This window comes from Procambarus clarkii, chromosome 7 (genome assembly GCF_040958095.1).
Source record: "Procambarus clarkii isolate CNS0578487 chromosome 7, FALCON_Pclarkii_2.0, whole genome shotgun sequence".
Taxonomy (NCBI): domain Eukaryota; kingdom Metazoa; phylum Arthropoda; class Malacostraca; order Decapoda; family Cambaridae; genus Procambarus; species Procambarus clarkii.
In genome coordinates, this window is record NC_091156.1 from 14,649,253 (window position 1) to 14,671,581 (window position 22,329).

A 22,329-nucleotide genomic window follows, 5' to 3' on the forward strand; every position below is an offset into this window, starting at 1 on the left:
AAGTGTTTTACTAGTATATTCACATAGAGAAATGTGGTACATCTTTCAGTGTTTATACCCCCTTGCGGGAGAGTTGGGGGGGGGGGGTGGATGTGCGGGAGAGGTGATAGTAGGTTTGGATTGACACGTACTGAGCACGTGGAGAAAAACGTGAGAGGAGGCAGTCTGCCCCTGTCTGCCGGTGACGACGCACGTGTAGCGGCCGGCATCCTCGTTGCCTGCGTTCCTCACTATCAGCGTCCCGTTGGTCACTATATCCTGTCTGCAACACACAAGTATCATCTTTAGAACACCTGATTTTGTGGCGACATTCTTTAAAGTCAAGAAGGCTTCAGTATTTGAAATATCACTAGACTTCATCCCCAAATGCTTGTGATTCTCGAAATACTCGAAGCACAGACACTACACCTTTGGCACCCACCATCAACGCAGACACTACACCTTTGGCACCCACCATCAACGCAGACACTACACCTTTGGCACCCACCATCAACGCAGACACTACACCTTTGGCACCCACCATCAACGCAGACACTACACCTTTGGCACCCACCATCAACGCAGACACTACACCTTTGGCACCCACCATCAACGCAGACACTACACCTTTGGCACCCACCATCAACGCAGACACTACACCTTTGGCACCCACCATCAACGCAGACACTACACCTTTGGCACCCACTGCATTCGAACGAGTCTACATTCTACTTTCCTCTGATGAAAGCGATTTAAGTCGAAAACGCGTTTAGCATTCCCTATTTTTCACATGTGGTTCTTCCGCATACTTAGATCAGGTTTTTTTTATCATTGTTGCATATATATATATATATATATATATATATATATATATATATATATATATATATATATATATATATATATATATATATATATATATATATATAATATATAAAATAATAATATTTACTACCACTTGCAAACAATGGAGGAGGTAAGGTACCCTGTAGGACTCACCTGAGGGAGGTAGGGAGTGGGTGGCCGTCCCGACGCCAGCTGATGGAGGGAGTAGGATACCCTCCTGCAGGACACCACAGCCTTACGTCCTCCCCAGACATCGCCGTCACGTTGTCCATGGCCCTCACGAAGGGCGGACCTGCAGGGGAAGGAATATGAGGACAAGGATCTGGAAAAGGACTGAGGGAAGAAATGGTGCCCAGCTCCTTAGAGCCTCTGGCTCCAACACCGACCTGCAAGGAGCCAGAGCTCCGCTGTACCGACCAGTCCAAAGTGGCAGTTTAATAATCATTGAGTCATAGGATATTTTAGATAAAGTTGCGTTTAAGTGCCCGAGCATTATACTAAATTTCACTTAAAAGTTAAAAGGCCGTGAAAAGTTGACTACAGGTAAGAAATGATCCACAGAGTAGCAATCTTACCATGCAGTATTTTCTGGTACAACTTATTTTTCCCATATTGTAAGAGCGGAGGAATTTGTAAGTGATGTTACTATAATTACCATATCTCGATATATAAAACAGGATCGAAAACTATATTAATGAATATTATAACCGTTGTAAGGGTCAATGTGAAGTCTATACACTGAAAAGGAGCGGATTATATACATATAATTATAAAATATTCGCACTCTGTGATGGTGAGATCACATACAAAACATTGTGTGTGTGTGAGACAGTCAATCGCCGCTCTTTATAATGAGTCTTGGTTATTCCCCTGATACATGAACTGCTTTTCACCGTTCATATTTTCTGACTCATGGTGAACCCAGATGAGTTGACTCAGCCGGCTGCTGGCTTACTCATCCGTTACGGTCTGGTGGTAACGAACGTTACAACAATCACAGTTATAATCACAGTTGTAATCAGTTACAACAATCACAGCTAATATTACTGACTACGGTGACGGAATGGTTATTTCACTCGTCCCACATCCCGTCCTCGACTCAAGTCCGTTCCATCCAGCGGTCGACCCCACAGACGCATTCATAAACTTTTATATGCTGTTCATTCAAAACAGGGATTTTCTCAAATATAAATTAATATTATAATAGCATATTCTGCATATATATTGGCATAGGTTAGGTTAGGTGTTTAGGATCTGTTGGCGATTATTTGTTTTGTAGTACGTGGGTGAAGCATTTACAAAGTTGTAGTTCGAACAAAATTCGTCAGTGAAGCACTTGTTCCGGAAGTGTTCGGACGTCATCAGTTGTGTGTCGTGTGTAAACCGTTGTTCATTCATAAACAGCTTGGGTTTGGCGGGTGCATGGAATCACTTTTGGATCTATGTTTGGAGTACGGACTGCGTCCCACCGTTGAATGAATTGGGGTTCGAGTTTTCACTCAGGAGAGCATGTGGTAGTTTCTCATTCAGATTGTTAGTTTCAGTAATATACCCATATCCTCTGAAGTTAATAAATGTCCAACATGGTAATGGAGATTGACCTTCCTCTTTGAGTCCGTGGACGGTTGGACTCGACAAATACTCATTTCAGGCCTTGCACTTCATGGTCTATGGCTGCGTCATAGTCCATAAAACAATGCCAGTCTAAAGTGTACTCACATCATATATACTGTATGTACTTATGACAGAAAGAATAGTTTGTCTATTTACAAAGGAGTTATCTAGTTTCCTGATAATATGCAAGATGTGAAATGCAGTCTCCGGTCATTCCTGATCTTGTCACGTTCCATATTGACTAGCGACACATCAGTCAATCATCAACAATATATTGACATCCTCTCACTATCCTCATTGGTCTCAGCTTCGCCCCCCTTCCTAACCTCATTAATATTCATGCCGTATACTCACTCCGTACACCCTCTGGTAACTATAACCGTTGGTAGATACGCCCAGCAGCATCTCTAAACGACTACTACGTGTTGCCTTATGCAGTAAGGTGATTCACAAGAGCGTTGTTGCCACCGCTAACCATCGCCGCTCACAGATGAGCTGGAAACTAAAGCCTTAACCACACCAGCCGGAAAACACTGGCGATGACGCAAACCAGACTATCATTACCGTGAAAAACTGCGCTCATTTGCCGCTATAAAAGTGGAGCACAATGGGTGGTAGTGAAGCCAGAGAACACACTCGTTTGTCCCGCCCAAAATATGTGCGACCCATACAGTCTTCCCACCAGGCGGCTACAGCAACACAATGGCCAGCTTACGAAGGCATATTTCTCGTTTTTGTTTCCTGGTAACGAAACAATGTACTCGAATACGAAGAGAGGCCAGAAAAATAAATATTTAGTGTATGCCCAATCTGTACCTGTAACACGTCGCTGGCAGGAACAAAACAATGAACTGGGGGGTCATTTACGGTGGTGCTAATGGGAAAAGACTCGGTTTAGAGTGAGGTCAGTGGCAACTGGTAAACACTGTACTGGCGGCGTGCGAACTGGAGGGGTAAATGCGTCTGACATAACTCACCCACTTGCTTTTTTTCCCCCTATACGACTTTACTTTCCGTACTGAACAATTGCTATGTAAAGGCAGTATACACAGAAAGATATTCCCTGCGTCTCTGTGTAAATACTTTAAGTCTGAACATCGTTCAGGACTAAAGTATGGTCGCTCGTTGGTCAGAAAGGTATTGTGGGGGGGTCTTATTAACCCTCCAGCGATTGACAGGCCACAAGGCCTACACCAAACCAATATCTATGAGAGATATCTCTTAGAAATCACAAATAAACGAACATTTGGTTGCTATAGTGTTGGAGCTTTTTTTCTAACTGACTGGTGAGAGCTCACTAACTCATTCTTTAATTCACTCACAGTATTACTGCACTCACTCTCAACCACTCCTTTTCTTTCATTCACTCGGATCCACATGCCTAACCAGTCACACTTCTGAGCTCAGGACCTTCTGTTCGCCAAAGCCGTTGACGAACAGGAGGAGTGGGGGGGGGGGGGGGGAAAGGTTATAGAAAAGGACAACATTAGCACGAGGACAGTTACCGTAGACGTTGAGCCTGGCGGTGTGGGCGACGGAGCCATGGACGTTTTTGGCGGTGCAGGTGTAGTAGCCGCCCTCCCGCGCCGTCACGGAGCTCAGGTTCACTACGCTCACCACCTCCCCCTGGGGCGTCCTCGAGCTCCTCTCACTCGTGCTACGGGACACACACACACTTCTCAGAGACACGAAGGAGAGGCGTAAAGATGGAAGAGACGAATGATGAGCGTATAAATACAAGAGACGGACAGAGAAGAGAGCACAAGTTACAGCCCCGCTCCTGTGCCAGGTAAGTCCACCACGGGCTCACCATAGCCCGTGCTACTTGGACCTTTTGTTCTGAATAGCTGAATCTAAAACAACAACAATAGAGAAAAGATGAATGAGAGGCGAAGAGATAGAAGACACGAATGAGATTCGTATATAAAGAAGAGACGTATAAATAGAAGGAACGAATGAGAGGCGTGTGGATGTCAGACAGGGAGGGAGAGTGTATAGATGCTCGGGGTAGATATAGAGGGCACCCGAAGCTACATTAAAGTATCTATATACATCACTATACGTGATAGTGATATAGCAGTAATATACACACACTATGAAACAGTCTATGTGTTTCCCAACTTACACTCGGGCAACCCATACAACAAAAATTCCGTCTACAGTAATCAACTGTATCCAGTCATATTACAGTAAATTGCTGTTTACTTATGTACACACTATATAACAACAATTGACATAAATACTTAATAATCTACAAAAATATTATTTAATAAAAATTACGTACAGTTACAAGAGGGATAAGATTAAGAGATAATATTGCATATAGACCAATTCTTGAACTTGTCGTTCCACACTTAGCTTATTATGGCATTGTGAGAGAAGTCAGTTAGTGTCATTAGGAAATGTTATAAGATTAAGGATTTAAGTTATTTTGTAGTTTAATGTTGTAAACAATATATTTCCAGAGATATCCAAGTATATTTCCTTGAAGTTTATCTTCTTTATTGGGAAAGTTGCTGAGGTGTGGTTGGATGACTGTTGCTGAGGTGTGGTTGGATGACTGTTGCTGAAGTGTGGCTGGATGACTGTTGCTGAGGTATGGTTGGATGACTGTTGCTGAGGTATGGCTGGATGACTGTTGCTGAAGTGTGGTTGGATGACTGTTGCTGAGGTATGGCTGGATGACTGTTGCTGAAGTGTGGTTGGATGACTGTTGCTGAAGTGTGGTTGGATGACTGTTGCTGAGGTGTGGTTGGATGACTGTTGCTGAGGTGTGGTTGGATGACTGTTGCTGAGGTGTGGTTGGATGACTGTTGCTAAGGTATGGCTGGATGACTGTTGCTGAGGTATGCCAGAATGTATCGAAATGAATAACTCCAGTTAAGTCATCCGTCAGCATGATACAATTAACATGATCACTCTCATCAAAAGCTTCTTATTTGATAATAATGAAACCAAAATCAGTTTCTTTTTTTGGTAAGTGCTGAGTAGGTGAAGTCGAGCAGTATAAATCAGCACCAATTACCTCTCTGTAGCGTCGCCAATTAAATTCACGTTCAGTTGCCCAATTTCTGCTGGATGCACAGAGCCATCATTAGTGCTCCACTGAGATCTAAAGCCACACTGGCTGCAGCACACACACTATTAAGCCCACCTCAGCAACATATATATATATATATATATATATATATATATATATATATATATATATATATATATATATATATATATATATATATATATATATATAATATATATATATAATCTCAAATATTTTCAATCGAATTGGTTGATTATATATTGATCTAGAAGTATTTGTTAGTAGATCATCTCCTCTGTGTAGTGGGGTTGTTTCAGTCTTTTTAACCTGTTCTGGAAAGGTTTGATATTCGATGGATTCGTTGAATAGTTTGTTGAATATTTGCCGAATAATTAGGAGCACATGTGCAACGTTGATGTCAATCTTGGCTCGAATAGCACGTCGAGACGCTGTTGATATTAACAGTGTGAAGGTTTAAGACAGGATGGAATTCGTGATCGGGCAGGTTCGAATCCTCGTCACGGCCCTTGTGGATTAGTTCATTCGTGATCGGGATTCCTGGCTAAGGTCTGAAAGTAAGAGGTATGAACACTTAGTCAAGGCTTCATGGTTATATCCTTTATTATTAGTGAAAGTTAGAAAGAGTCCAGAGTTAAAGGTTTGGAAATTTGGCCAAAAGCAGGATGCGCACAAAGTTAGAATACGCACAGGAAGTGAGAGTCTGAGATCTTCTTCACTCACGACACCAACGAATATGGTGTGTAGTTTTTGTAGTCGCCAGGTGCTGATGGTCTTGTGGCCCCCATGTGGGGAGGGGGAGAGGTTGCTTGTAGTGGTGGTCGGGCAGGGAGAGGAGGGGTGCTGAAGCCACATCTGAGGGAGGGGTGAGAGATGGCCACGTACCTGGCCACGGAAACTGGAGCTGGTGCCGTGCTTGTGGAACCTAACAACGTACCTGTGGGACCTGGTGACGTGCCTGTGAGAGGGTGGGAGATGGCGACGTACCTGTGAGAGGGTGGGACCTGGTGACGTGCCTGTGAGAGGGTGGGAGATGGCGACGTACCTGTGGGAAGGAAGGAGAGGGCGGTGATCGCGAGTCCAGGTGACGACAGGAGGCGGAGTGCCCACAGCCGAACACTTGAGAGAAACGGGCGAACCTGGCGACACCGTCTGCTCGATGTGGGTGTAGTGCAATTGAGGCGCCGACTCTGTAGGGACAGTGAAGAGCGTCATGGAGGCTCCTAAGGACACTAAACTAAACTTAGCCTGCCTCCCACCCCCCAAATTTAATTAACAGATACTCGCCAAACACAAATACAACTACACACATACCAAACACACACACACACACACACACACACACACACACACACACACACACACACACACACACACACACACACACACACACGTCACAGTCCTGTGGATATGCATCACGGATATATATATATATATATATATATATATATATATATATATATATATATATATATATATATATACATATATATATATATATATATACAAAGGCCCCGAGTAGGCGGGTTACACAGTGTTTTGATGATAATGAAAGGGGGAACAGGTTAGTAATTAAGAGGCTGATTGACACTGTCAGTAATCTTTGAGATGAGTTCAGTGAAGATAATTCTAGTTCATGCGATAGGCACAAAATGGAGAACAAATCACCTCTCTGTAGTGGTTTACCTTCTTTACAGCCTTGTGGTTTACATGCCGATTCTTAAGTGGTTTATCTGCTGGTCTCTGTGTGGTTTATCTACCAGCCTTTTGCGGTTTACCTGTGTGACCCGCCTGGGGTTTACCTGTGTGACCCGCCTGGGGTTTACCTGTGTGACCCGCCTGGGGTTTACCTGTGTGACCCGCCTGGGGTTTACCTGTGTGACCCGCCTGGGGTTTACCTGTGTGACCCGCCTGGGGTTTACCTGTGTGACCTGCCTGGGGTTTACCTTTGAGACCTGCCTGGGGTTTACCAGTGTGACCTGTCTGGGGTTTACCAGTGTGACCTGTCTGGGGTTTACCTGTGTGACCCGCCTTGGGTTTTACCTGTGAGACCCGCCTGGGGTTTACCTGTGAGACCCGCCTGGGGTTTACCTGTGAGACCTGCCTGGGGTTTACCTGTGAGACCGGCCTGGGGTTTACCTGTGTGACCTGCCTGGGGTTTACCTGTGTGACCTGCCTGGGGTTTACCTGGTCCTGCATAAGGGCTGAGGCCCAGGTCTCGTGATGGTCGACGTAGACGGCCGCCAGACTCCTCCACAACCTCGCTGGGACCCTGTAAGGACACCTGGTATTAGCGCCTCGCACACACCTGCGTCACACACCTGCGTCACACACCTGCGTCACACACCTACGTCACACACCTGCGTCACACCCTTACGTCACACACCTGCGTCACACACCTGCGTCACGCACCTACGTCAAACCCTTACGTCACAACATGACTTCACACCCCGGCGTCCACCCTTATCTCACTGGTGAACAAGAGATAAGGACACTGGTGAACGAGAGATAAGGACTATGCATGATTTGACGGAATAAAAAATTTGGTTTTAACCTTTACCATCTCGACTCTCAGTCTCAAGTTTGGGTTAAAAAAAGGATTAAACAAGATACAATATGGAACAGAACTGTTAACTGGAGTGAGGAGAAAACCCACTAAATGAGAAGAGACGCAGATACCCCCAAAAATGTGACTCGAGAATGAAATGTTAAAAATGTGGGTCATGAGGTAAATGTTAAAAATGTGGGTCATGATGTAAATGTTAAAAATGTGGGTCATGAGGTAAATGTTAAAAATGTGGGTCATGATGTAAATGTTAAAAATGTGGGTCATGAGGTAAATGTTAAAAATGTGGGTCATGAGGTAAATGTTAAAAATGTGGGTCATGATGTAAATGTTAAAAATGTGGGTCATGAGGTAAATGTTAAAAATGTGGGTCATGATGTAAATGTTAAAAATGTGGGTCATGAGGTAAATGTTAAAAATGTGGGTCATGATGTAAATGTTAAAAATGTGGGTCATGATGTAAATGTTAAAAATGTGGGTCATGATGTAAATGTTAAAAATGTGGGTCATGATGTAAATGTTAAAAATGTGGGTCATGATGTAAATGTTAAAAATGTGGGTCATGATGTAAATGTTAAAAATGTGGGTCATGATGTAAATGTTAAAAATGTGGGTCATTGTCTAAATGTTAGCAAGTCTATACTAACGATAAGCCAGGTTCTTGGCATCATCTTTTACCAATGATTGATTTTATTTCCTCGCTACAGCTGCAAGATAATATCTCAAGAGTCGCCCGGACGACAAACTTGTCGTTGACATCAATCACTCGCTGCTGAAGAGAGACAAATGAACGAGGCGGACAGGCTGAGGAAAAGAGTGCGCCTGGGAACTGTGAGAAAGAATTATATATATATATATATATATATATATATATATATATATATATATATATATATATATATATATATATATATATATATGTCGTACCTAGTAGCCAGAACGCACTTCTCAGCCTACTATGCAAGGCCAAATTTGCCTAATAAGCCAAGTTTTCCTGAATTAATATATTTTCTCTAATTTTTTTCTTATGAAATGATAAAGCTACCCATTTCATTATGTATGAGGTCAATTTTTTTTTATTGGAGTTAAAATTAACGTAGATATATGACCGAACCTAACCAACCCTACCTAACCTAACCTAACCTAACCTATCTTTATAGGTTAGGTTAGGTTAGGTAGCCGAAAAAGTTAGGTTAGGTAGGTTAGGTAGTCGAAAAACAATTAATTCATGAAAACTTGGCTTATGAGGCAAATTTGGCCTTGCATAGTAGGCTGAGAAGTGCGTTCTGGCTACTAGGTACGACATTATATATATATATATATATATATATATATATATATATATATATATATATATATATATATTATTAAATATGACCGAAAAAGTAAGATTAATAATTCTAACACGAATTTTCTCAATCTTCCGTACATTACGCTTCACTGTTGGAGGTAAATCAAAAATCACTTCTCCAAAATTCATTTTTATTTCTAGTCTGACGCGACACGGTGCGCGTTTCGTAAAACTTATTACATTTTCAAAGACTTCACAAATACACAACTGATTAGAACTTACGTATCTCCGCTATTATATCTACATTTGAGTGAGGTGGGAGGGATGATGTGGCATATAGTGATGTGGCATTAACACAAGACAGAACATGAGGGGATATTAATAGGGTATTAAAAGTATCAACACAAGACCGAACAGAAACAATGGGTATTGAATAGAAGTGTTTGTAGAAAGCCTATTGGTCCATATTTCTTGATGCTTCTATATTGGAGCGGAGTCTTGAGGTGGGTAGAATATAGTTGTGCAATAATTGGCTGTTGATTGCTGGTGTTGACTTCTTGATGTGTAGTGCCTCGCAAACGTCAAGCCGCCTGCTATCGCTGTATCTATCGATGATTTCTGTGTTGTTTACTAGGATTTCTCTGGCGATGGTTTGGTTATGGGAAGAGATTATATGTTCCTTAATGGAGCCCTGTTGCTTATGCATCGTTAAACGCCTAGAAAGAGATGTTGTTGTCTTGCCTATATACTGGGTTTTTTGGAGCTTACAGTCCCCAAGTGGGCATTTGAAGGCATAGACGACGTTAGTCTCTTTTAAAGCGTTCTGTTTTGTGTCTGGAGAGTTTCTCATGAGTAGGCTGGCCGTTTTTCTGGTTTTATAGTAAATCGTCAGCCTACTCATGAGAAACTCTCCAGACACAAAACAGAACGCTTTAAAAGAGACTAACGTCGTCTATGCCTTCAAATGCCCACTTGGGGACTGTAAGCTCCAAAAAACCCAGTATATAGGCAAGACAACAACATCTCTTTCTAGGCGTTTAACGATGCATAAGCAACAGGGCTCCATTAAGGAACATATAATCTCTTCCCATAACCAAACCATCGCCAGAGAAATCCTAGTAAACAACACAGAAATCATCGATAGATACAGCGATAGCAGGCGGCTTGACGTTTGCGAGGCACTACACATCAAGAAGTCAACACCAGCAATCAACAGCCAATTATTGCACAACTATATTCTACCCACCTCAAGACTCCGCTCCAATATAGAAGCATCAAGAAATATGGACCAATAGGCTTTCTACAAACACTTCTATTCAATACCCATTGTTTCTGTTCTGTCTTGTGTTGATACTTTTAATACCCTATTAATATCCCCTCATGTTCTGTCTTGTGTTAATGCCACATCACTATATGCCACATCATCCCTCCCACCTCACTCAAATGTAGATATAATAGCGGAGATACGTAAGTTCTAATCAGTTGTGTATTTGTGAAGTCTTTGAAAATGTAATAAGTTTTACGAAACGCGCCCGTGTCGCGTCAGACTAGAAATAAAAATGAATTTTGGAGAAGTGATTTTTGATTTACCTCCAACAGTGAAGCGTAATGTACGGAAGATTGAGAAAATTCGTGTTAGAATTATTAATCTTACTTTTTCGGTCATATTTAATAATATATGTCTACAGGAAAGACTGCTACCAAAATATACTAATATATATATATATATATATATATATATATATATATATATATATATATATATATATATATATATATATATATATATATATATATATATATAATTTGTGTGTGTGTGTGTGGCAAAAGTGGGTTTGGAGAGGAATATGCTTGGAAAAAAATTGAGTGAATAGATGAGGTTAGGTTCCAAGACTGGACAAACGGGTATATTGGAATAGAACACCCGAGAGTAGAAGGTATGAGAGAGAGAGAGAGAGAGAGAGAGAGAGAGAGAGAGCTAAGATGAAAGAGACAGAGAGAGAAGAACGAGAATAGTGAAGAACAGGTAAAGATACCCACCCCCTTCCCAGCGTGTCCGTAGCGTTCACTGAAGCTCGGGCCACCATTGTCTCTCGCCTGATTACATTTGCATGTGCGGGGGCTTCAAAGAACATGGTCGCAGGCATCAATGTGACCCAAATGTAACTTGGGGACGATTTGACTTTCACTTAAAATTCAAATAAGGCGTCTCTAGGGATCATAACATATAAGGGGCTATGAGGCAAGGACGAGCTTGATGCAAATCTAGTTGGAGTATAGATTTCTTGCTGATAAACAGGCATTTGTTTTTATGACGGCGCTAGTGTGATGAGAGTTTATACAGGTGGGGAGGGAGGCTTTGTGTGTGTGTGTGTAAGTTTGTGTGTGTGTAAGTTTGTGTGTGTGTAAGTTTGTGTGTGTGTAAGTTTGTGTGTGTGTAAGTTTGTGTGTGTGTAAGTGTGTGTGTGTGTAAGTTTGTGTGTGTGTAAGTTTGTGTGTGTGTAAGTGTGTGTGTGTGTAAGTATGTGTGTGTGTAAGTGTGTGTGTAAGTGTGTGTGTGTGTAAGTGCGTGTGTGTGTAAGTGTGTGTGTAAGTGTGTGTGTGTGTAAGTTTGTGTGTGTGTAAGTTTGTGTGTGTGTAAGTTTGTGTGTGTGTAAGTGTGTGTGTGTGTAAGTTTGTGTGTGTGTAAGTTTGTGTGTGTGTAAGTGTGTGTGTAAGTGTGTGTGTGTGTAAGTGCGTGTGTGTGTAAGTGTGTGTGTGTGTAAGTGTGTGTGTGTGTAAGTGTGTGTGTGTAAGTGCGTGTGTGTGTAAGTGTGTGTGTGTGTAAGTGTGTGTAAGTGTGTGTAAGTGTGTAAGTGTGTGTAAGTGTGTAAGTGTGTGTGTGTGTGTAAGTGTGTGTGTGTACTTGGTACCTGGTAATTTAGAGTATCTTTTCTTCCTGAGGCATCACGCACGTGATGTTTAACAACCGGTGCGGGCTCCGTTCCTTCGGAGTTCTCGTCAGAAGCTGTGCTGACGACGACGACGGCGGTGTTGTTGCTGTCAGTGCTGACGGCAGAAGTGCTGAAGGTGGTGTCAATGTAGATGTCTGTGACTCCCCCGCTGACATCACCGGTATTCCGACGTCTGGGCTCAGAGGTGTGAACGTCGCCAAGCGCGGGTGACGTTTGACTAGTCGTCCATTTGCTCTTGATGTGGTCACCGTGCTGCCACCTGCCGGTAAAATGTGTCGATTAACAAGGATAACATTTCCTATTTGATCCTCGAAGAGCAGACAAAGACAATGTATTTGTTGCTTGTAACAAAGATTACCATAAATCCCCATAGATCGTTGTAAATCCCCATAGATCGTTGTAAATCCCCATAAATCGCTGTAAATCCCCATAAATCGTTGTAAATCCCCATAGATCGTTGTAAATCCCCATATATCGTTGTAAATCCCCATATATCGTTGTAAATCCCCATAGATCGTTGTAAATCCCCATAGATCGATGTAAATCCCCATAGATCGTTGTAAATCCCCATAAATCGTTGTAAATCTCCATAGATCGTTGTAAATCCCCATAAATCGTTGTAAATCCCCATAGATCGTTGTAAATCCCCATAAATCGCTGTAAATCCCCATAGATCGTTGTAAATCCCCATATATCGTTGTAAATCCCCATATATCGTTGTAAATCCCCATTGATCGTTGTAAATCCCCATAGATCGTTGTAAATCCCCATAGATCGTTGTAAATCCCCATAAATCGTTGTAAATCCCCATAGATCGTTGTAAATCCCCATAGATCGTTGTAAATCCCCATAGATCGTTGTAAATCCCCATATATCGTTGTAAATCTCCATAGATCGTTGTAAATCCCCATAGATCGTTGTAAATCCCCATAAATCGCTGTAAATCTCCATAAATCGCTGCAAATCACCATAGTTCGTTACAAATCACCGTAGATCGTTGTAAATCACCGTAGATCGTTGTAAATCACCGTAGATCGCTGTAAATCACCGTAGATCGCTGTAAATCACCGTAGATCGTTGTAAATCACCGTAGATCGTTGTAAATCACCGTAGATCGTTGTAAATCACCGTAGATCGTTGTAAATCACCGTAGATCGTTGTAAATCACCGTAGATCGCTGTAAATCACCGTAGATCGCTGTAAATCACCGTAGATCGCTGTAAATCCCCACAGATCGCTGTAAATCCCCACAGATCGTTGTAAATCCCCACAGATCGTTGTAAATCACCATAGATCGTTGTAAATCCCCACAGATCGTTGTAAATCACCACAGATCGTTGTAAATCACCATAGATCGTTGTAAATCCCCATAGATCGTTGTAAATCCCCATAGATCGTTGTAAATCCCCATTGATCGTTGTAAATCCCCATAGATCGTTGTAAATCACCGTAGATCGTTGTAAATCACTGTAGATCGCTGTAAATCACCGTCGATCGCTGTAAATCACCATAGATCGCTGTAAATCACCATAGATCGCTGTAAATCACCATAGATCGCTGTAAATCACCATAGATCGCTGTAAATCACCATAGATCGCTGTAAATCACCATAGATCGCTGTAAATCACCATAGATCGTTGTAAATCACCATAGATCGTTGTAAATCACCATAGATCGTTGTAAATCACCATAGATCGTTGTAAATCACCATAGATCGTTGTAAATCACCATAGATCGTTGTAAATTACCATAGATCGTTGTAAAACACCATAGATCGTTGTAAAACACCATGGAAGGATCTCGATAGTCCCACATGACTCGCAAATTCCAGTTAACTAATTATAGAGTGTTTGTTTCCTTGACTAACGTGCGGGAGCCGATCCCGACTGTCACCACTTAGAGGAGCACCCCCTTAGAGGAGCACCCCCTTAGAGGAGCACCCCCTTAGAGGACCACCCCCTTAGAGGAGCACCCCCTTAGAGGACCACCCCCTTAGAGGAGCACCACTTAGAGGAGCACCCCCTTAGAGGAGCACCCCCTTAGAGGAGCACCCCCTTAGAGGAGCACCACTTAGAGGAGCACCCCTTAGAGGAGCACCCCCTTAGAGGAGCACCCACTTAGAGGAGCACCCCCTTAGAGGAGCACCCCCTTAGAGGAGCACCCCTTAGAGGAGCACCCCTTAGAGGAGCACCCCCTTAGAGGAGCACCCCCTTAGAGGAGCACCCCCTTAGAGGAGCACACCCTTAGAGGAGCACACCCTTAGAGGAGCACCCCCTTAGAGGAGCACCCCCTTAGAGGAGCACCCCCTTAGAGGAGCACACCCTTAGAGGAGCACACCCTTAGAGGAGCACCCCCTTAGAGGAGCACCCCCTTAGAGGAGCACCCCCTTAGAGGAGCACCACTTAGAGGAGCACCACTTAGAGGAGCACCACTTAGAGGAGCACCCCCTTAGAGGAGCACCCCTTAGAGGAGCACCACTTAGAGGAGCACCACTTAGAGGAGCACCACTTAGAGGAGTACCACTTAGAGGAGTACCACTTAGAGGAGCACCGGTTACATGAGCACCACTTTAAAACAGTTACCACCTTCAATAAAATGAGCACGAGGATAATCCGATAATGGGACGCAGAATGGCCAAAATATAACATTTCGTTTGGCCCCCAAAAGAGATTTGGAGGGATGGGGAGGAGGGGGGGGGGAGAGGAACACCAGGTGTGGGGGAGAATATGTGGGGAGAGGGGCAGGGGGGGGCAGAGAGATTGTAGGTGGGTGGGGAGATTTGGTGGAGGGAGTGGGGAGATTGGATGAACAGAAAATTGAGTGGGATGATTGGGTGGTTCAGGGGGCGAAGATTGGGTGGGGAAGGGGGGAGTAGGCAAGAGGGCGTGAAGGGGTGGACTGGGCGGGCGGTGCCTAACACAATCGTCGGCGGCCAATGGGCGGAGGACGTGGGCGGCATTATAAAACCGTGGCGGTAAGAGTATTCGATGCCATAGCAAAAACTTAAAAACTAAATCTTTCCGATACATAAATATATTAGTGTCATTGATTCCCTTGTCCTGAGTGCCATCCACTCTGCTTTGGCAGAGTAGCCCATGCTGGCCCTACCTGTCACCCAGTGCCTGAATATACACTTATATTCGGTGTGGCTTGGGACAGTGCCACTGCGATTTGAAGGACCTGCATTGTAAAATGTGGGCTGATTGGTGACATTGGGTTTACTAATAGAAAGTCACCCGCATGGAGAGCTGCTACGGCTCTAAGGCAAGTAGTATCGCGTGTTGATGCAGTATCTAAGTACATTGCAGCTTAGATACTCGGTTAACTTGCTCTGTCTACAATGGTCCCATCCCAGATGGGATGGGATGGCTTGCATATTTATATATATTTCTGAAGAGTTCTTGCAACTATTTTCTTATTCTACCTCTGTTGATTACTTTTCATTTAAAAACCTATATATTTAATAGATCCAAATAACATGGATAATAAGTTTCTCTTCAAAACTTACTTCATCTCTTTAGACTGCTAGCGGAAACGGACAGAGTTTTTTAGCCTGATGCGCCTGTTCACCTAGCAGTAAATGACTAAATGGTACCTGGGAATTAGACTAGCATTTGCCAGGGAAGCAGCTAGCATTTCCTCTTAAATCTCAGCTCTGAAGCGCTGTAACACGAAATTGGTTGCTCTTGGTTCTCTTATTTCCATAACGAGTTTATCACCCAAACATTCCAGAATGGAGGAGAGTGTTATAACTATGTGGGAAACTATCTTAAAGTTAATTCTTTTTGTGTTTGAAAGTAGCTACACCGCCTCCTTTATATCCACTCTTCAGTGTAGATGAGGATGTATTTACAGAGTCCAATACTTTTTGCTTTTGACTGTCAACTGGACTAGACTACGGGGATGGGGACGCTTATTTTGACTCAATGTACTCTACACGTCAAAATTATAATGGGAAATTATATGGAAAAAAATAAGTTAAATCACAGTCTAAAGCTCTATTAAGGGATTTTAAACTCCCCCTTAAAAAATTGTCAACAACTATATTATTTCAATTCACCTGTAAGATTTACTCGCGATCCTATGTTCAAACTCGAAAGGAATCTGTAATTATTAAAAGACCAATAACTGCTCAATATAGCGAGAGAGTAAGATATCACAAAATGTAACAGGATTATTTTTAGATAACGAACCCATGATTTAAGTTTCGCTTGCCATTCGATTGCATATTGTGTGTTTAGCTCCAGCGTTAGCGGCGTGACACAGACAGACCAACGCACTGAGCCGCTAGCTGCGTTACCCCACACCACTGGTAACGGAGAAATATATTAATGTTATGGTAGCAGGGAACAGCACACGAAATGAAAACCCTGTTTTAATATGTAGAGCAGGGGCACCTCCTACTCTTATATAGAGCAGGGGCACCTCCTACTCTAATATATATTGAGCAGGGGCACCTCCTACTCTAATATATATTGAGCAGGGGCACCTCCTACTCTTATATAGAGCAGGGGCACCTCCTACTCTAATATATATAGAGCAGGAGGGGTAGAAGATCATATACAATGGGATGGAAAATAAAATATTCGAGGGAGATATAGAAAAATATACAAGAGAAAGTATAGGAAAATATACAATAGGGGCGTGTTAAAAAAGCTTACAACGGGAGGTCGAGAAAAATATACAATGGGGAGAAGGAGAAAAAATATAGAAAGGGGGAGGTAGTGAAAAAACATACAAGGGGGAGATAGAGGAAAATATACAAGGGGGCCAGGACGAGAGAAGTTAAAAAAAGAAAGGCAGCGCTCAAACTACTGGTTACCAGAAAAATAAAATATTAAAAATAGGAGATGTAAAAATGGGGGAGAGTGAAATAGAATGGTTGAGGAGCCCAGCTCAAAGTATCCAACATCAAAGTCAAAAATATAAAAAAAAAAGTGAGGAGAAAAAGGCTATATACATCTGTGCGTGCACCAACACACATACACATACACACACGATTTATTATAGAGCCCAATAGGCTCAGGAATCTGTACACCTGTGGATTGACGGTTGAGAGGCGGGACCAAAGAGCCAGAGCTCAACCCCTGCAAACTCAACTAGGTGAACTAGGTGAGTACACGCACATACATATGGAGCCTGATAGCTGAGTGCACAGCGCTCTGAACTCGTAATCCTAGGGACCGGGTTCGATCCCCGGTGATGGCAGAAACAAATTGGGCAGAGTTTCTTTCACCCGGATGCTTCTGTTACCTAGCAGAAAATAGGTACCTGGGAGATAGACAGCTGCTACGGGCTGCTTCCTGGGAGGGGTGTGTGTGTGTGTGTGTGTTAGAAATATATGTAGTAGATATAAAAGAGGAAAAATATATTAGAAAGGCGGGGACCAAGAGCTAAACAGCTCGATTATACAAAAATAGTAAATACAAATAGGAGTCGTAGTTATAGGGGCCCGGGTTCTATTGCCGATCAAGAGAAGCAAATGGGCAGAGTTCCCTTCGCCTGATGCGTCTATTCACCTAGCAGTAAACAGGTACCTAGAACAAATCCACAAGGGCCGTGACGAGGGTTCGAACCTACGTCCAAGAGAGCTCGGGGGAATTGGGTAAATTCCTGGTTTGTGTCTCGGAGAGGCTGCAGGATCCAAGTAAGGTCAGTAGAACTTCTGGTTGCAATTCTTTTACCATGTCGTAGCTCAGTCGATTAAGGCAGCGTCTGGGATCCTCTCTGACGTAGGTTCGAACCTTCGTCACGGCCCTTGTGGATTTGTTCATGTGATGCATCACGCTATTGTGATTTCTGTGTGTAATGTATCTAGAAGTTAAATAACTGCTACGGGCTACATCCTGGAGATGAGTGAGAGAGAAAAATGTAGTAGAACTTGACGACTTGAAAAGTCATTCTCAAGTCGAACACAATCGACTTGAGAATGGTCCAGGACGGACCGAGACGTCGTCGTCCCTTCACCTTCTAGTGTGTGGTCAACTTACTTTATTGTGACTCATCGCCTGCATGTAGTAGAACTGATAGAAGAAAAATAGGTCTGGAGTTAGTACATTAGACAATCAACGGGTAAAAAGGTGGGGTCCAGGAGCTAATATCTCGATCTTGCAGCTACAAATAGTAAGTTAACACACACATTCACACACAGAACGGATCCATCATGTAACGAAGTGGTATGTGTATGGCTCATAGCTACCCTGTTCCCCACCCCCTAATGTCATCACTCACAGCTCTAGCACTGGTCATCACTCACAACTCTAGCACGGGTCATCACTCACAGTTCTAATACTAACTCACAGAGGGCAAACTGAGTCTGATCAACCTTCTCGACTTCTGTGATTACACAGTAATTACTGTGTAATCACTACACAATAATTACACTGTAATCACTACACAGTAATTACACTGTAATCACTGCGTCAACTCAACAGTGTTTAAACAAGAAAGAGGATGACGGACTGGCTACATCTTCCTGTGGGAGATATCCGTATATACCAACGTGGCTGTGAGAGACGGCTATACATACCAGGGTAGCTGGAGGAGGTGGCTATACATACTAGGGTAACTAGGGGAGGCTCCTATACATACTAGGGTAACTGGGGGAGGCCCCCATACATACTAGGGTAACTGGGGGAGGCCCCCATACATACTAGGGTAACTGGGGGAGGCGGCCCGGCTGGCCGTGATGATATTTGAAGAGGAAATTTGTCATGACATTGTCGAGCTTTGTCAGGCAAAGCGCCGCTGTCAGTCACATGTACGTGAAGTTGGCCTAAAATTAAATTTACTTGGAAATTGAAAAACTCAGCTACAGTGAAGAGCTACTGCTACCGCTGACGGCAACGGCAACAGCTGACTGGTACTGCTGCAGCAAACAGCTACTGCTCACAAGCTAAAGCTGCCAGCAACGGCATCCGAACGCGTCCTGTTTCTCAATTCACTACAGCAAATGTCCCGAGGCATTGTACCGCACTCTACAGCAGCCGGGGGATGGGGAGGGAGGTGGGGAAATTGACTTGGGAAGAGGGGAAGAGGGACGGGTGAGTGGAAGATGGAGGGAGGAGGAGGAGAGGAAGTGGCGAGCAAACACAAACACACACACACACCAAACTCCCTCCCGAAGTGCAGCGTAAACAAACATGACAGACAAATATGGCGACATCACCATGCCCAGCCAGACTCGCCGTGTACCGGGAGACTCGCGACACCTCCAAGCCTGTCTAGACTCTTCGCTCTAAATTCTTATTATGGTAGTTGTTTGGTGCTCGCCTGGTGAAGCTGTCAGTGTGTGTGTGTGTGTGTGTGTGTGTGTGTGAATCTGCCGGTGGTCGGGATACAGCTTCCCTTGATGCTGTCTCAGCTTCTTTTGTCACCAATCAAGCCCCTTAAAGAACCAAACAAGAACCGCATCACAGAAGCCTGACAACGATTCGAAACTATCACCAGCTCGGAGAATATAAAACAAATTCCTTATGTAAACAATACTATAAAAGACTAGCAAGATTTAATAGGCCGGGAATATGTCTTTAAATGGAAATAACTCTATATATAAAACTTTTATTAATTAAGCGATCATTTGTACACAAAACAGAGTCAAATAAATATCACTGTAACAATGTATAATGACAACACATTGAGGCGCGCTATTGCTTCAGGCAACAAGTTCCAATAGGATGAAATACGTTCTGGCAACTCAAATACAGCACCACAACACAAGTTTAACAAGACTCGCGAATTTCTTTCGTGGATTTATGTATAAGATTCACCAAGTTCCGAGCCAATGAATGTGTCTGGGCTCGATCAGACAGCTTCTGCCAAGAAGGAAATACCAGGAAAAAAACCCACTAAGCCAGTGTGACTATTCTGCAATGGAATGATATATGCAATGGAATGATATATGCAATGGAATGATATATGCAATACAATGATATATCGGGATATGGAATTGGAGTAAGGAGTCTGCCGGGGGAAGAACGGGGAGGAGGAGGACTAATGGTGCTTTACAATTCCCACCATCCTGGATCGAACGCCGACCCTGGGGAGATAAAAGTTGTATTGACCAGTCTCAAGTGCATTAGACACAGGTGCTGGCAAGGCCAAGCATGTTCTGACCAACACCTCGTGCCATATGAAACATTGAGGACCAAGGAAGTATCGTCAAGCCTCGCTACGAGTTTGTGTATAGTGCCAGGTTCTTGCGAGAGGTAGAAAGAAGAAGAAGGAAGAGGAAGAGGCAGGGAGAAGGAGGAGGAAGAGGCGAGAGGCACATTTGATTGGAATCTGATACAAATGGAAGACGGTCCACAGGGAGTAAACTCATGAAACCCAGATGAAAACGAGAGGGATTTTTAGGTTCGAGAGCCAATACAAAATCCGCAGCCCATGGAGATAAGAGAGAAAACAGTGAGAGTGAGACCGTGATAAAGCGCAGGAAGAGCTGAGTGAAAGGAAAGAGTGAAAGTGAGACCGTGACCGAGAGGAAAGCTGTGGAAGGAGCTTGAGAAAACACAGCACCGGTCGACCACTGCATTACAGATTCAGCCGGGGTGCCAGTGGATGCGTGGGCGAGGGCCGCCTTCTCAACGAACGAAGCGATGGTGATGTGATTCAGACGCCTGAGCCACGATCCAGCACACGCCCGCATGGCGCTGGTCCGGGAGCCTCAGGACTGGTCCGGGAGCCTCGGGACTGGTCCGGGAGCCTCGGGACGGGTCCGGGATCCTCGGGACTGGTCCGGGAGGCCTCGGGACGGGTCCGGGAGCCTCAGGACTGGTCCGGGAGCCTCAGGACTGGTCCTGGAGCCTCAAGACTGGTCCGGGAGCCCTCGGGACGGGTCCGGGAGCCTCAGGACTGGTCCGGGAGCCTCAGGATTGGTCCGGGAGCCTCAGGACTGGTCCGGGAGCCTCAGGACGGGTCCGGGAGCCCTCGGGACGGGTCCGGGAGCCCTCGGGACTGGTCCGGGAGCCCTCGGGACTGGTCCGGGAGCCCTCGGGACTGGTCCGGGAGCCCTCGGGACTGGTCCGGGAGCCCTCGGGACTGGTCCGGGAGCCCTCGGGACTGGTCCGGGAGCCCTCGGGACTGGTCCGGGAGCCCTCGGGACTGGTCCGGGAGCCCTCGGGACTGGTCCGGGAGCCCTCGGGACTGGTCCGGGAGCCCTCGGGACTGGTCCCAGGCAAAAGAACGCCAAACGCGAACGACTATTACGTGATTTTCACGACTGGAAAAAGTTATCGGTGTAGCCGAGTGATTACTCTTGCTCCGAAAAAGGAGGGGTTCATTTTTTTCCCAGGATTATCTAAAATCCGTGGCTGTAATAGAACTCGAATCTCTCTCTTTGGAGTTGTATATAGCATCAGTGCGTGACGAGATCATAGAGGGAAACAGAGTCTGAATCATTATTCTCTCCTGGGTTCACTGGCTGCTGACGCGCGGTCGTTGGGCCGAGAGAAAGCTAATCACATTCTAATTAGTTTAGAGAACTGTTTTAGGTTTGATATTCTCTTGGATATTTTTTCTCTTCTCGATTCGGTGATATTATAATAAAATGCAAAGCTGATGTTATTTGTCAAGTGAAAAACGGGGACGCTGGTGGCATTTAGAATCCCTTCAAGAAAATCATACTACAGGACAAAAGCAAGATTTCTCATGAAATATTGTCATACGTAAATGTAAACACACACACACACACACACACACACACACACACACACACACACACACACACACACACACACACACACACACACACACACACACACACACACTGGGTCCTCGAGGCTGAGCAGACAGCGCTCTTGGATCAAGGTCCTAAGAGTACGGGTTCGATCCCCGGCAGAAGTAGAAACAAATGGGCAGAGTTTCTTTCACCCTGGTGCACCTATTCACCTAGCAGTAATTAGGTACCTGGGAGTTAGACAGCAGCTACGGGCTGCTTCCTGGAGATGTGTGTTCGCGTGTAAGAGAAATATATGTAGTAGACATAATATAATCAAAATAAATTGGTTAGAAAGGTGGGGTG

General features: G+C 44.2%; 1 protein-coding gene across 3 annotated transcripts in view; it reads right to left on the reverse strand.

Annotated features, from left to right (window-relative positions):
* Positions 1-22,329, reverse strand: part of LOC123761457 (cell adhesion molecule Dscam2) — a 335,111-nt gene that overhangs the window by 31,063 nt on the left and 281,719 nt on the right. For all 3 annotated transcript variants that reach the window (XM_069313061.1, XM_069313058.1, XM_069313071.1), the window contains exons 5-10: positions 12,267-12,567; positions 7,685-7,769; positions 6,543-6,687; positions 3,945-4,096; positions 979-1,117; positions 132-262 (exon numbers count right to left, since the gene is read on the reverse strand). In XM_069313061.1, the coding sequence (XP_069169162.1) occupies positions 132-262; positions 979-1,117; positions 3,945-4,096; positions 6,543-6,687; positions 7,685-7,769; positions 12,267-12,567 (953 nt within the window). The remainder of the gene's footprint in view (positions 1-131; positions 263-978; positions 1,118-3,944; positions 4,097-6,542; positions 6,688-7,684; positions 7,770-12,266; positions 12,568-22,329) is intronic.